Source organism: Pelodiscus sinensis, chromosome 3, assembly GCF_052426305.1.
Source record: "Pelodiscus sinensis isolate ZL-2025 chromosome 3, ASM5242630v1, whole genome shotgun sequence".
Classification (NCBI taxonomy): domain Eukaryota; kingdom Metazoa; phylum Chordata; order Testudines; family Trionychidae; genus Pelodiscus; species Pelodiscus sinensis.
Genome location: NC_143054.1, coordinates 13,438,618 through 13,455,246, shown reverse-complemented (window position 1 = coordinate 13,455,246; position 16,629 = coordinate 13,438,618). Strand labels below are relative to the sequence as shown.

Sequence of the window (16,629 nt, the reverse complement as noted above, 5' to 3'; positions counted from 1 at the left end):
CTGGGTAAGCTCCAAGCTTGTAGGAAGCCAGGTCCGTGAGGTTTTGCTTTGGTTCAGTTTTATTTTTTGCTTGTTTGAAGCCGATTTACAGACTTTTTCTGTTTGTTTTTCACTTGTGTGCAGCTCCCGAATGATTTTTCTGTGGGTGGTCCCTGACCAAAAACAGATTCCCCACCCTGGTGTAGATGCCACCTATGTCAACAGGAGCAGGTGTCCTATCAGCATAGGTAATTCAGCTTTTTCGGAGATGGCAGTTAGGTCAATAGAAGAATTCGTCCATCAAGCTAGTGTTGACGGAGATTAAGTTGGTATAGCTACCGCTCTTGCATTTTTGACATCCTTGAGTGGTGTAGTTGTACCAATGTAAATTCCCAGTGTAGACCAGAAAGTCCAGTAGCAGCATTATGGGTGTGTTGTGCGATATTTCAGAAGATTTTTGTAGATCTGAATTTACTTGAAGGTTTATAATTTGAACAAAGTGAAAATTAGAAACTAATTCTGTTGATTAGGTATTTAAAGAGTACTTTCCTTTTGAAATGTTCAGCTAAACTCCTGTGTTCTTCCACCTATTACAGATCGTCTTCTTTTCTGCCTTTTTCCCCACAGAAGACATTTTTGGAAACTGTACTTGTCTCCCTTCCCATTCCTTGCCCATTTTAAGTTTATTAATCTTTACTATGGGCCAGATTCCTATTGACTTCAATCGGCTTTGTTCAGACCTTGTGTCTGTAGATTGGTAAGATACAAATCAGAACAGTTCCTATTATGATGACTTGATCTTTGTTTTTGCTGCATTAATAGTGAGAGGAGTGTCTTAAGAAATGTTGGCAACTCTTGAGATATTTGGTAGTTTTCTTAAAGCCCCAGTTCCTGGAGTTATGTGGATACATGAAAATCTCAGCTTTTATTTAAAAAATAATTACAGGAGCTTGAACAGATGACCAGAGTATGCTCTAAAAGCTTGAAAACTAGAAGACAAATAAAGAGAACCCCTGACCTTTTTTTAATTTTTAATTTTTGGGATCTGACTCATGTTTTTCAAACAGTGTGATTGATAATAATGTTCACAGTTTAATTGAATTCACTAAGCTCTTCACCGTACAGGTTTATTTGCTAAGCCAAAAAGTGTCACAACCACTTACATTGCTCTTATGGGCTTGATTTTGAATGAACACAATATGTGACTATATGGAACTTGATTAGTAACTTGTCAGCATAAGCAAATTAACAGTTTAATAACCTAAGGCTGTGTCTACACTGGTGGCCTCTTGCGCAAGAACATCTTGCACAAGGGTTCTTGTGCAAGAAGACTTGTGCAAGAAAACCTCCAGACTGCCATGTGTGCGCTGTGCTTTTGCGCAAGAGCTCCCATGGGAATGTGGATGCTCTCTTGCGCAAGAAAGCTCCGATGGCCATTTTAGCCATAGGGCTTTCTTGCACAAGAAATCCCTGCCGAGTGTCCACACTGCCCTCTTGCGCAAGAGCTCCTGCGCAAGAGGGCTTACACCTGTTAAAAAAGAGCGTAGCTCTTGCACGAGAAGCCCTCTCTCACTACGCGGTACTGTAAATTTCCTTGCGCAAGAGTGGGCGGGCAGTGTAGACGCTCTGCGGATTCTTGGCCATACTTGTGCAAGAAGCCGCGAGTGTAGACATAGCCTAAGTGTTTTAGGAATTACATTTGCATAATAATTGTTTTAGGTAATGTGGAACACCTTTCATGGTTGTTAACACCATTGCTACATGATATTGTTAAGTAATAAGACATGCTAGGCTGTGTATTTGTGGGTGATGATTGCATGCTTCAAGGGGTGTGGTAAGGCACCAAGCCAAATCCAAAAAGTGTCATAATCCTACAGGAACTGTGAGGACTGCATTATTGCTATCATGTAGTGTACAAAGGAAATGGGGAAGCCTGTTACCCACGTGCTTTGTGTGTTCTGGGCATTATTTAGTTGACTATGACAGTGTTTCTCAACCAGGACCCTGGGACTCCCAGGGAGGAGGAGGGTTGGCAACCCAAGTTTTAGGAAGGCTTCCAAAATAAGCTAGAAAGTAAAGCCAGTGTTAGATTCACTGGAGCCCAGGGCAGAAAGCTAGAGCATGAGCAATTTAGCTTTGTGAGGCTCCTTGTGGTTTGGGAGTCCTGGGCAATTGTCCTTCTTGCGACCCTCTAACGCTAGCTCTGGCTTCTTAATTTACTGACTATGTAGAAAAATAGTCAGTGGCACAGGTAGGCCATGGAATTTTTATAGCATGTTGAGTGTGCCTCAGAAAGAGAAAGTTTGAGAACTCCTGGGTTATGAGATCCTTAATAACATGTCAGCAATCTGTGTGTCCAAAACTTAAATTGATGCCTTTGTGGGAAACTGTATTTTGCTAAACTAATTTACATTTGATATTTCATAAATGGATCTGCAGTAATAATGCTAAAAATCATGATTATTTTCTACAAAACTGTTAAACATACAAAATAATTTTCTTTATAAGTAATCTTCTAGTCTCCCTCTGTTCTTAAGTGCATTGACAGGCTTGAGATACTCAAAACCACAGCACAAATGTTTTCAAAGCTAACAAAATATTTGCAATCAAAACAACACCTTAAAATTTTCAATAGGAAAATGAAAAGGAATAATGGGAGGTAGTAAACAAGAGGTTAATCAATGGTGGAGGAAAACATTTGGGACAAGGGGAAAAAAGAGGATATTTTCAAAAGCACCCAGGGTTTGCTTAATGCTGCTGCTATGAAGTTGACAGTAAAACTTGCAATGACTTGAGCAAGACTGTTAGCCCTACTCAGAGGGCTTGAAATTCTTGGTCTGTTTAAAAGTGAAGAAAAGGATGTTTGCTCCCATTGTCATACACCGAGACAGATGTCAAAGCAGAAGAAATTTTGTATTAGGATATGTAGCAGCAAAAATTTGGTGGCTCACAAGCCTCATGTGTTTTAGTAGGAGGTTGTATTGACTACCAATAAAATATGACTAAACTTAATTTTTAATTTTACTATAGAATGTTATTATTTTATTATTTTATTTTATTTATTATAAAATCATAGAAATGTGGACCTACAAATCCACTTAGTTCTACTTCTTGTGCAGCCAGTCACATACTCAAACAAGTTAGTTTACATTTGCAGGAGACAGTGTTGCTGCTTATTGTTTACGTATAATAATACCTGAAAGCGAGAAGAGCTGTTCGTATCACACTGTTGTAGCCAACGTCACAGAATGTTTACATGATGGATGCACTAAAGATTAATGTGTCCCTTCATGCTTCAGTCATGATTCCAGAGGATATGTGTACATGAGCCTGATGGATTCTGGTCAATAATGATCCAAAGCAATACAGACTGACACATTATCTGAGTCAGATGCCACCAGCAGAAGAGTGATTTTCTTTTTGGGTGATTCAGGTTCTGTAGTTTTTGTATCAGAGTGTTGTTCTTTTAAGATTTCTGAAAGCATGCTTCATGCCTCCTTCCAAAATCTGAGTGGGAGATACTTCTAAGTCTTAAAGCTTGGATTGAGTGCTGTAGATCTTTAGAAATCTCACACAGGTACCTTATTTATGTTTTGTCAAAACTGTAATGAAAGTGTCCTTAAAACAAACAACATATGGCAGGATTCAAGTAAAACAGAACAGGAGACATACAATTCTCCTTCAAGGAGTTCAGTCACAAATTTAATGAATGCCTTTTTCTTTTTTAATGAGTGCCATCAGCACGGAAACACCAGCTCTCTGGAATGGTGGCCAAAGCAAGAAATCAGAGTTCAAATGTTTAGCATATTTAGCATGTACTGTAAATACCGTGCAAGATCAATTACAAAAGTGCCATGTGAAAACCCACTTTTACTTCCAGATGGAAATGTAAATATGAAGTAGGCAGCATTATCTCCTGTAGCAACTAGATGAACAAGAAGTAGGACTGAGCGGACTTGGGGACAATGTTTTGTTTCTGAATCCAGTTTTATTAAAAAAACAAAACAAAAAACCCCCAAGAACCCTACATTTTTAAGTTGCACTTTCTCGATAAAGAATTCACACTACTATATTCATGTGAGTTGAATTGAAAAATACTATTTTATCATTTACAGTGCTAACATTTGTAATAAAATAAGCACTGTACACTTCATATTCTGTTGTAATTGCAATCGATATATTTGAAAATGTAGAAAAACATTTCAATTGCTATTCTGTTGTTTAGCAGTGCACTTAAATTGTGATTAATAATAATTAATTTGAATTAATTGTGTGAGTCAACTGCGATTGACAGACCTAATAACTACTCTTTGATTATTATCTTTCCAATGGTGATGCACACACCTTGCAGTAATTTCATCTGGACTACATTCATTAATGCAAATGGAGACTTTAGAGCTCTGTTAGACACAAGCAGTAAATTATTTTACAGGAATTTTGCAGCCTTCAGTTTTGTGAATTGGGTTCTTCACCAAGGGTTTAGCCTTTACTTTAGTTAGTTAAAAACATCAATGGGAAGTATGGCAACATTTGTCTGCAAAAAGCACAGTGCATTCTGTGGAGAGATGGGCAAGAATCTGAGATGAATTTCTTCCTCCTCTCAGCACAAGTACCTCCAGAGAAGGAAAGACATCCAATAATAGAGATTTAAAGTAAGAAATGCCTGTGACTTTATCAATACCTTATAATGCAGAATCCTACATTCCTAGCACAATTTTTCAGTAAGAGGCCCCTTGTATCCAGTAGATCCATTGAATTAATGGTCTGTCTTTCAGTAGCTGGGCCCAAAATACTTCAGACATTTCTGCCAAAGGTGGCTTAAAGCACTCTTATTACATTCATGTAGCTTTCAAAAAGGAATATGTGAGGAAGATTATAGACAGTGCATTTGGAGACCTATGCTTGCACTACGCCAGGGTTTCTCAGAGTTCATTGTACTGTGACACTCTTCTGACAACAAAATTTACTGCACAACCCCAGGAGGAGAGATAGTAGCCTAAACCTGCCCAAGTCCAGCCATCCTAGGCAGAGACAAATCCTTAGTCATACCAACCTAGGGTAGGGAGGTCACAGCTGAAGCCAGACGGGTTCAGCCCCACGTGGCAGGGGGAGGGCTATAAGACTGAGTAGGCATGTAAATGAGTAGTCGAGTATACAATTAACCTATAAGCCTCCTCTCCTCTGTGTCAGAGGCAGCAAGGAGGCACTGCTGGGGGGAGCCGGCTTAAAGGCCAGTTCCTCCCAGCACTAGCTCTCCAGTGCTGTCTGCCCTTCCCCGCTGCTGCTTCTGCCAGGCGGGAGAGACCAGGAGAGGCTACCATGAAGGTCCAAGCTTCCCACGGACAGAGGCTACTCCGTAGCCCCCCGTGGACAGGAGCTGCTGCTGGACCACAGCAGTCTCTGTCTGTGGGGAGCTTGGATCTCCGGTAGACGGGCAGCTGCTATCCCGTGCTCCTGCCTCTGTATCAGAGGTGGCAGAATGCGGTGACGGGAGGCTCTACAGACTATAGAATAGTCAAGTAACTGATAATAGTTTATGCGGTTACTCGACTATTCCGTTACCCAATATCTAACATCCCTAAGCCTGAGCCCCACCAACAAGGGCTGAAGTCCTTTGGCTTCAGTTTTGACCCTGGGCATTGGAGTTTGAGCTTGGGTTTTTGTCCTAGGCAGTGGAACGCAGCCTTTGGTTTTGGCCTTGGGCCCCAGCAAATTGAATGCTAGCCCTGGCATACCATTTAAATGGGGTTGCGGCCAACTTCAGTTTTAAGAACCACTGGTATACAGGACAGAGGCTGGTTGACTGTCACCCAGGGGTGTGAAAAATCCACACCTCTGAATGTCATCGTTAAGCCAACATAAGCCCCATTGTAGGGAGCAGTAGGTCAACAGGACAATTCTTCTGTTGCCCTAGCTACCACTTGTTGCAGCGGTGGATTACTTGTAGCAACCTCTCCCATCGCTGTAGGTGATGTCTACACTAAAGTGGTACAATCGCACAGAAGTAGCATTTCAAGTGTTGAGAACTCTGGAGTATTATGTGCCTTCTAACAGGATCACAGGTTTACTGCATAAGCTTGGTCAGGGCAAGCAGAATTATTTTTTGTCTAGTACAACTAGTTCAAACTGATTAAGAAGGAAATATTTGTTCAATTGTAGATTTGAGATAAGCTTTTTTTAAGGAAAGCAGATTAATATGTGCAAAGAGGCAATGTTCTCTCTAACTTTTTCCATTCAGAATACATTTTGTTATGTTGCAGAGGTACACCACCAATAGAAACCCATGCTGCCGGCTGTGGGAGTCTATGGGTGCTCTGCTAATCAGCTGGGCGACATTTGAATCTCTCCTGGGCAGCCTCCCAAGCACTCAGCTTACAGTGAAGAGGCATTCCTGTCAGGCACAGATGTGAACCTTTGAGATGGTTTATCTCTTTTGAGATGAAGGAGAGGAGTTGTGAAGAAAAAGTCAGCGGGGTTCATTTTATTCTTGCATTTGCATGCATTGCATCCATTGAAGTTGATGAGAACCACCTCTGAGGACAGATTTTTGTCCTGTGTCTATACATAGTTGATATTCTGGTGTCGAAAACAGAGTCTCAGACTCTCTCACTTGAAGAAATAGGGCAGTGGTTTTCAACCTGTGATACCTGGGTTGCTTGAAGACCAGTCAGCACCCAGTTGCAACCCATGTGATATCCTCAGGGCCATACAGGTAAAATTATATTGAGATAGATATTGTGTGGAGGTGGCCCATATAACATATGAAAAGCTGCATGTGCGGCCCACATGGTAAATAGGTTGAGAACCACTCAAATAGTATCTGTGTAACACTATATATGGTCTAGCATACAATTCTTTTGACTGTCCATTTTCTTTAATACTTTTTAGAAACTAGATAGACTAGTTTATGAAGTGTAATTTCTTGTGTGTTTGTTTTTGTTTTGTTTGATTTTTATTATTTGTATGTTCGTGTTCATAGGACTCTGAAGTCCTAGTCATGTATCAGAACTGTGTTGTGAAGCTGACAACATTTCTTTTGCATGATAAGATAAAACCAAAGATCTGAATACATGTGCATAATGAAAACCTTACTTCCTAAATACCAAAGGAGCAGGACTGCTTCTTGTGCTACTTCTTGCACAGTGCTGAGTATTTGCACACAATACAATATTTGGTGGGGACATTTCTGATTTTGACTTACGTGTAAGTTGCAGACTAAAATGTTTAAAACAACAACACTAATTTTAATACAGCATTTGGTCAAAGCATCTTAGCATTCAGTGGTTTCCTTCCTTCCTGTTTTGTATGGTGTTTATGGAAGTAAAAATGTATCCCATTTTGCATTATTTCAGATCATATGCAAAATGTAGTTATGAAAGAAGTGAAATGAGGGGCTGATGGCAGTACAGAAATTAGATGCAAGTCTTCAGAAATAATTTCTTTTAACAGTAATTTATTTTTGCACTCAAAATAGGCTATACACATTCCTTATCACCTGCTGACTGGGAACATGTAATTAACTTCTCATTTTTTTGGAACCTTGTAAAGTTTTATATAGTTTGCCTCTTTAGTCAAGTTACAATAAGCTGTTTTTTGTATTTCTTATATGTAAATCATAGTTAATGATACTGACTTCAGAGGAGTTTTGTAGGTAAAAGTCTAGTGTAAATGGAGGAACAGTCAGGCTGGTAGGGCAAAAACAACCCAGTTAAAGTCATCTCTCTGTTAGAAACTACATTCCTCCCATTGTGAAGAGACTTTAAATAAAGCTGAATGAATTCAGATCTCACTCTATTTCTGTAGCTGCATAGTAAGTTTTGGAGTAGATGAAAGCTAAGTTTTCTCTGGTGGTGTTTAAATCAGTAACTTTTAATTTAATTAATGAAGGGTTTGGAGACCTTTTGTTCTTTAACCTATCCTTTGTCTCGGTAGAAACCCTCATGTGATGCTGCCGGAACAGCAGTTGATGGCGGCACTTGAGTACCTCTCTGTAGAAGATAGATATGCTGATCATGTTCTTTGTGAGGCCTCCCTGACTTAGGAACGTGATTCCTTTCCATTCTTGATTGAAATAGTCCAAATTTTTTGATATTCAGGCCTCATCTATTTATACAAGCTTATGAGGTAGTGCAAAATACCATCTCTTATGTGCCCAAAAGCTTGAGTCAATAGATGTGCTGTGCCTTGAAGATTAGTCAGTTACTGGTGTGACCATATCACCTGGGAATTACACAGGAAGAACACAGACCCAATGGACAGGCTATGGAACAGGAGGTTTCCAATATTTCTTAACTTTGTGATAATTTCTGGCCTGAACTCAACCAGACGAGTCTTAGCATTTATCTACTCAAGGTTGTTAGGGTGCGAGGGAGTTACTTGCCATGTTTCCTCTATAAGTGTATATTTAATTTATGTCAAAGACACTGAGAGATCAGGATCGGTATTTTTTGTACACGTTTTCATTGATTGAAATTGTTTACATAAATTTATTTTCTTTCCTTTATAATTCTAAGATTGCTAGATTTTTTGAGAGAAAATATAATTTGCAAGTATGACATAGATTTAGATAGGGCCTTATACTTTCTAGTTTTAAATATTGTTAATCAAAAGTTATGTTCTCCTTGCTAAAGTTCATGATTAAACTAGGGCATGTTGAAATAATCTGTGACCCGATCTGAACATCTGAATTCACTTTGTGGAATATGGCAAACAGCTGTATTTCAATTCAAAGCTAAAACAACTGTAGTACATTGACCCATTGAAGATTACAGTAGGTTTTTAATTCCATGTTAGCTGTATTTATTGGAGAAAATTGATTTGAGAGTGCTTCTGCTTTTGACTTTGTTTTTAATGTCCGGAAGAAAGGAAATAGAACATGCGGATGATGGGACTTTGATGTGTAAAGAAGTTAATTATCTAAACCATCAAACAAAATGTGGGTTGGGGAAGTCATTATTTTAAAGGCTATGACAGGGCCTGATGAGCTGTTGGGTTCATCGTGTCAAGAAAATTTTGTACACCTGCTTGATTTGAAAGTTAAATAATTTGGTTTTAGTAGGAAGACAGTGGTTTAATGGATGGGTAGAGCTGGTATGCTCCTAGTCCTTGATCTTGCAAAGACTTATGAAGGCAGGTAATCCCATTGGATTTAATGGGATTGCTCACGTGTGTTTGCAGGACTGGAGCCTTAGCAAGTAATTCTGCTGACAAAACACATGAGTATAAATGAAACCCTGAAAGTTCTACTTCTGGGTGAAACCCTTTGCAGGATTGTGGCCTAGGCACATAATATTTTTTGGAAGAGTCCAATTACTTCAGTATGGTTACGTAAATATAAGGCAGTATAGCCAGCCTCAGATGTTAAAAAATCATTAGTTCAAAACTCATGAGATGTAACTTTTATTTAAGTCTTTTTTTAGTTTCTGAGTGTTAAGGTACATGCAACTCAATTTCAAGCTTTTCTTTGCAGCCATAAGGGCTAGATTTTTTTTAACAAGATGAGATTGTCACATAATCACTTGTCTCTAGTGTGTGCAGTTTAAAGTACTGCATCAAATACCATGAAAGTTGGCAATACTGGTAAGGGATACTCTTGTATGTAACAATTAATAACATGAACAAAGGTTGCCTGATTGGGCCTTAGTTAGGATATGTCTTCACTATGAGCTGGATTAATGGGCAGCAATTGATGCAGCAGGGGTTGATTTTTCGCATCTAGCTCTTCTGTCAATTACAGTACTCTACCAAAATGAGAAGAGCAAGCAGAGTTGAGGGGAGAGCGTCAGCTGTCGATTTAGTGCTGTGAAGATACCGCAGAAAGCTGATCTGAGTACGTCGACTTCAGCCACATTACTCATGTAGCTGAAGTTGTGTAACTTAGGTTGACGGCCCCAGTCATATAGACAAAGCCTGAGTGAGTGGGGAGTGGGAGGGAAATAAGACTGCATACCATATACTTAAATTTTTGAATAAGCCCAAAGATTGCAATTCTGTAGACACATGCATATATAAATGTACTCACACAAGCACTTCCAATGAAGTTAATGGCACTATTCATGCTTAAAATTAAGCATGGGTACTTGCAGGATTGGGGCCTTATCTTATTAATCATTAACTTGAATAATATTATAGGTGATCCTGGTAGTTATAAACAGGAAAGTCTAACATCAATACCAGAAAAATTAGTTGAAACTATAGTAAAGAACAGAATGGTCAGACACGCATATGAACATAATTTGTTGGGGTTAAAAGTCAACATGGTTTCTGTAAAGGGAAATCATGCCTTACTAATCTACTAGAGTTCATTGAGGGCATCAGCAAGGAGGCTCCAGTGGATATAGTACTTAGATTTCTAGAAAGCCTTTGACAAGGTCCCCCACCAAAGGCTTTTAAGTAAAGTAAGTTATAATGGGATAAGATGGGGTCCTCTCATGGACTAATAACTGGTTAAAAGATAGAAAACAAATGGTAAGAATAAATGGTCAGTTTTCAGACTGAAGAGAGGTAACTAGTGGAATCCCACAGAGGTCCATATTGGGAAAAATCCTATTCAACATATTCATAAATGATCTAGAGAAAGGGGTAAATAGTGAAGCGGTAAAATTTGCAGATGATATTAAACTGCTCAAGATAGTTAAGACCAGTGGTGGCCAATCCATTTAACAAAGAGAGCTGAAACAGCAGTGAAAAAAAGGAAAGCCCCCCTATAATTGTCAAACCAAAAAAAAAAAAAAAAAGGCTGCCCCTTTTGAGAAACAAGCTTAGGCTTTTTGGCCAATCAGGCGCCTGTTGATGGCCACCATTTTTAATTGCTGCCCCGGTGAGCACAGGGGAGCCAGGGCGGGGGCTGTTGGGAAGGGGCGCTGCAGGTTGGCCACCCCTGGTTAATTCCCAAAGCAGACACTGAAGGGCTTCAGAAGGATCTCTCAAAGCTAGTGACCGGGCAACAAAATAGCAAATTAACTTTAATGTTGATAAATGTAAAGTAATGCATATTGGAAAATTTAATCCCAGCTATACGTACAAAATAATGGGGACTAAATTAGCTGTTATATCCCAAGAAAGAGATCTTGGAGTCATTGAGGATAGTTCTCTGAAAACTTCCATTCAATGCGCAGCAGCAGTCAAATAAGCCAACGGAATGTTAGGAATCATTAACAAAAGGATTAGAGAACAGGACAGAGAATATCTTATTGCCTCTGTATAAATCCATGGTATGCCCACATCTTGAATACTGCGTACAGATGTGGTCACCTCATTTCAAAAAAGATATCTTAGCACTGGAAAAAGTTCAGAAAGGACAATAGAAATGATTATGGGTTTGGAGCAGCTGCCATATGAAGAGAGATTAAAAAGACCGGGGCTTTTCAGGTTAGAAAGGAGAACACTAAGCGAGGGTTATGATACAGGTCTATAAAATCATGACTGGTGTGGAGAAAGTGAGTAAGGAGAAGTTATTTACTTGTTCCCATAACTTAAGAAGTAGGGGGTCACCATATTAAATTAATATGTAGATGGTTTAAAACAAGCAGAAGGAAGTACTTCGTACAACACATAGTCAACCCCGGAACTCCTTGCCAGAAGATGTTGTGAAGACCAGGACTTTAGCAGAGTTCAAAAAAGAACTAGATAAATACATGGAGAATAGGTCCATCAATATATATTAATCAGGATGGGTAGGATTGGTGTCCCTTGCCTCTGTCAGAGATTATGAATGATGATTTCCTGTTCTGTTCGGTCCCCCTGGGACAACAGTCATTGGACACTGTTAGAAGACAGGATACTGGGTTAGACTGGACCTTTGGTCTGACTCAGTATGGCTGTTCTTTTATTCTTATGCATTCTTTCAAAATTTGTAAGGGCAAGAAAATTCTAGCCAAAAGCTAGTGTTAATGCCTTGTATAACTTTATTGAATTGTATTTCTACTTCTTTATGACCTTTTAATATAAGATTTTGACATTACTATTAGAGTGTATATACGTATTTTGAGTTATTAAAATTAGACATTAACTTATATAAACGATGAAATAAAATAGAGAGCAAGAAGCAAAATGAAGAAGAACAAAAATAAGACTAAATATACTCTTGATTTAAATTTCCAAGCCTGTGGGTCTTCATTATTCTAATCCAGTAGCACCTCCAGTGTATAGAAGCCTCGTGGTAGAGGTTGCACATAAAGATGATAAATTGCAATTATCTGGCTAAGCGTGTAGTCAATACAATTTGTATCGATTACACAATTAGTTGATAAGGACCACTCTGCAGAGCCATAGTGGGGGTAGCTCAGGGAGCCGGCTTGAGCCAGTGCTGAGTAGTCCCAGCTTGTGCCAGCTCCAGGAGCCACTCATGCTGATGCTCTGAATTTTAAATGTAGTAAGAGCCACAAGGCTGTTACTACATTTAAAATGCAGAGGCTCAGGGTCCTGGACTAGTGCGAGTTAGGACTGCTCGGTCCTGGCTTATGCTGACTCCAGCAGCCCCTGTTCGTGGCAGCCAGGGCTGGCCATAAGGCAGGGACTGCTCCAGAAGCAGCCCCTGTCTGCAGCAAGCCCTGTCCATCGCTAGCAGGGGCTGCTGTCAGAGCAGCCTCTGTTCGTGGCAGCCAGGTGTTGCTGCCGGAGCAGCCCCTGTACACGGCCAGCCCAGACTGCTGTGAACAGGGACTGCTTGGTGGCAGTAGCCCCTGTCCATGGGGGAATGGGGAGGACCCACTCCCTGCTAGGATCCCCACGGATAGTGGTTGCTGCCAGAGAAGCCTCTGCCCACCGTGAGCCTTGGGCTGCTGCAGGCAGAGGATGCCTTGTAGCAGCCCCCCCCCCCCCATCCACTCCACTGCCTCTAATAGAGGCAGCGGGCATGGGGAGGAGGGCAGGTGGCACTGTGGAGACAGTGCTGGGGGGAACTGGCTTTTAAACCGGCTCCCCCTGGCACTTAGTCCTGCTCCCCACCCCTGCCTCTCTTTGAGGCAGCAAGTGGGTGGGGAAAGCAAGTGGTCAATACTTACTCACTAACATCCCTCATTGCACATACTCTTTTTACACACTCGAAGACAAGTTTATTGCATTTTTAAAAACTCACTGATTTCACTGTTCAGGTATGAGACTAATGCTAACTGCTGACCAAATCGCTGGTCCTATTAATACATAAAACTGGGCGCCCCTGCTCACATGACTAAAATCAGACTTCAGAGGAACTGAATAAGTGAGTAAAGTCACACATGTGCTTGTGTTTGTAGTTTGGGAAACTAAATTACAATATTCTGGGAAATAAATAGAATGTGTTAACTTATGTGAAAGTATTAATATTAAACAGTTTACCTCTTGTATTTTAGATACAGATATATATTACAAGTTTCACTATTTCTTTGATTCAGCTCTGTGCTATATATCCTTAACCTTTTTAAGATAACCATAATTATATTAGTACTCATTGAAAATATCTCAACATGTTGTATTCAAAAGATTTAATGTCTTAAAAAATGAAAACATATTGTAATTAACCATATGTAGTGCTAGTGGAGAGGTGTGGTATGCACTTTGTATTATTAAACTTTTTTTTGAACATAGGTTAAAGGTAAAATTATAGGTGGGAAGTGTCTGACTGAAAACAAATGATATTAACATCTGCTTTTTATTATCACAACTACCGCTAAAACAACATAAGAAATGAGCAGATATTGGTTAAGTGAAAGTTTACTAGCTCTCAGCAAACCAGACAGGAGAAAAAAAATATTCTCTGTCTTCTCCTTATCAGAAGACCTGTGATGTTTTAGTGTTGCTAAGTGTTGTTTGGAGGTAACAAGACACAGAAGACTAATATGTGACATTTTTGTGTAGAGAAATGTAGTTGGATAATATTTGGCTTTTTATATTGCTTGTAATGAGTGATGTTTAAACATGAACTTGTGTGTTTATTTTTAATTGTATTAATTTAGTTTATCAAGTTAATTTTATTATTTGATGGTCTTCATAAAATATCTGTTACACATTGTCTTTTGTTTGTTTTCAGTAAATTGATTATAGATTATATGATTTAAAGATATTTTGACTCGCATTTTATTAGAGAGGAAAAACATCTGAGCTGAATTAGTATATGTGATCTGGTTAGAACAGAACTGTGTGCATGTTTCAATTTGGAATAAACTGTTTTAATTTTACAGGAATTCTGTAAGGAAAACCATAAACATGTTACAATAATTTTTTTTGTTCATGTCGTACCACTGTTTTCCACCGACACTAGGCCATACATAAAGCTGAAAATAGTGTAAGTGGGTAAATCACATTCAAAGCTGATCATTCCACTGTTGAGATCATTCACGTTTCTTACTGACTTTTTTTTTTTTAAAGATTTCAGTATTTGGTTTCACTTCTGTAAGGACCTTAGTAATTCCTGTGAGGATTAAGCTACAGTAAACTAAGGCCTCTTTCCTTATGAATGAAAGCTAGGTTTAATGCACTTTAAGTTGTTATGTACATTAACTTCACAGCTATATTTAATTCGTTTTGTCTGTCTACAAGGACAAAACCTGCATGAATATAGTCCCTATGGGATTTGGTTGCTGGCTGCGTGATCTGAAAGTCATATGCTTCTGTTGCAAGACTTGGCCTATGAAAGCCACATATATGGCCCATAATAATGTGAGCTCTTGAATAGAGATTGAGACAGGCTTGCATTGATGATTCTTGAATTATTTGAGAACCCATAAGTGGCTCCCTAAATGTTTTAAAACAAAGCCAGTGGAGAGGAATAAACACAAATACAAACCCAACACACACTTTCAGTAACTGTTAGTTGCAATGGTTGCTGATCACATTTTGTGGTTTGTGGATAATGCAGGTGACAACTCAAATAGGCTTCTGTTCTACATTGAAAAGACTTCTTCGTGTATTGTATTTTCATTCAGGTCTTGTTTGAATTTTTTTCTTCTGAATCTGTAATGCAGTCACTAAGGTGAAGCTATTACAATTATTACTGATTCTTCTTATATATCTAGTTACTAAAATGAACAGTGTGGTTTTCTCAATTTGTCCTGTAGTAGAGAAAATAACTTGCTGGTAGCACTGAATAAAATACATTGTTAATGTCAACATGAAACATAGTATATATTAGGCTGGATATTTTAAACCACATGTACTTTGTGAAGTGGTTTATAATTGCTGCCATTTCCTAGATCCTCTGTTTATTAAATTAAATACATTTGCAAGCTCTGTTGTTTCTTTTTGTTTACTCAGATGAGCAATATTGCAGCTAGCCCAATGTCAAATGTTGCCTCTTCAAGCAGCACAAGAGGGGCAGGGAAATCAACAAGCTTTACTCCTGAACTGCAAAGTATGATGTAAGTAACCTATCCAAATATCTCGGACTGTTTGCATTTTGAATGTGGTTTTTTGTCATTCTTTAAGAAAATAGGGCAGAAGAAGAATAGATACATAAGATAGCCATCACAGTGTTGACATTTTAAAGACACTTTAGGCAAATAAAATATTACTTCGCTACAATAAAAAGGGTTATACAAATTCTGCTAAATAAGGGATATTTTTGTGTATTGTATATGAAAATAAGTTGAGACCTACATTTCTTAATTCATCATCAAATAATATAATGCTGACATAAAATTATTTTAAAAGTAGCTTTTCGTTATAGTTTTACAACAATTTTTGGTGATAATGCAGAAATATATGTTTGTTGGTGAGATAATGCTATTTCTTATGGAATTAACATGTGTGGACCAGTTGGAACTGATTACATTTTAGTCTTGATGGAGAGCAAAACTGTTATAAAGAAAAATGATTTATTATTCTAAAATGCCACTGGAATCTGGGTTAATCAGAATTGTAAACTGTGATATTATAAGGTTTTGTAGCCCAGAACTTCTAAACATCTCAAGATATTTAAACAACCATTCACTCCATCTTTAAGACACTGCATAATCAAGAATATTTCCTTACCTAAGGCACTCTTCTATTTGATTAGTGGCCTATTACTCTGGGCCAGGCTTCAAATCTTGATTTGGTAGAAGGCAACTTATCCATCAGAGAACTGGACCTGCCAGCACTGTCATTTTCCCCCCTTTTTATTATGGATCCAGGACACATTGATCTGTAGCGAGGGGGAGAACTCAGGCTAATGAGCTCTTCTTTCCCTATGGATCATTATTCCTGATTTATCAGGCAGTTTAAAGAAAATTTCAGCCTGAATCTGGAGCATATCTTCTTTAAATCTGCAGATGGAGAACTGGGCTGGTAGCCCAACTCCAAATTATGTGCAATTTTTTTTATACACTACAGTATTATGAATATATCTTAACCAGTGTATGTATGGTGGGGGATGGAAATTAGGGTATACATATGAGTTCAACTGTACTTAAAAGGGGAGCTGTGCGATATGAGATCCTGTTGGATTGTTTAAAAGAATTTTCTTCTCCCACTGATTTCTTTGCTAGATTTTCAGGTCTTACAAAGATAGCACAGGAGTGCCAATCCTATACCATTAAAAACAGAACATCAGCCATTTTTGGTTCTCTCTTCACTACTTAAAATTGCTGAAATTAATGTCTCAGCTTTTGAAAATAGTTTAACACTTCAATAAAAACGATGATGTGAAGTAGGTTAGATTTAACAGTAAAAACATTTTGGTCTGTTGAAATTTAT

At 38.7% G+C, this 16,629-nt stretch overlaps 2 protein-coding genes across 8 annotated transcripts in view; one reads left to right on the top strand and one right to left on the bottom strand.

Moving 5' to 3' along the window:
- Positions 1-16,629, top strand: part of SUPT3H (SPT3 homolog, SAGA and STAGA complex component) — a 423,379-nt gene that overhangs the window by 1,301 nt on the left and 405,449 nt on the right. For all 5 annotated transcript variants that reach the window (XM_075923378.2, XM_006120667.5, XM_025183404.3 and 2 more), the window contains exon 2: positions 15,211-15,314. In XM_075923378.2, the coding sequence (XP_075779493.1) occupies positions 15,211-15,314 (104 nt within the window). The remainder of the gene's footprint in view (positions 1-15,210; positions 15,315-16,629) is intronic.
- Positions 1-16,629, bottom strand: part of RUNX2 (RUNX family transcription factor 2) — a 213,988-nt gene that overhangs the window by 148,556 nt on the left and 48,803 nt on the right. The gene's annotated exons all lie outside the window — the stretch shown is intronic.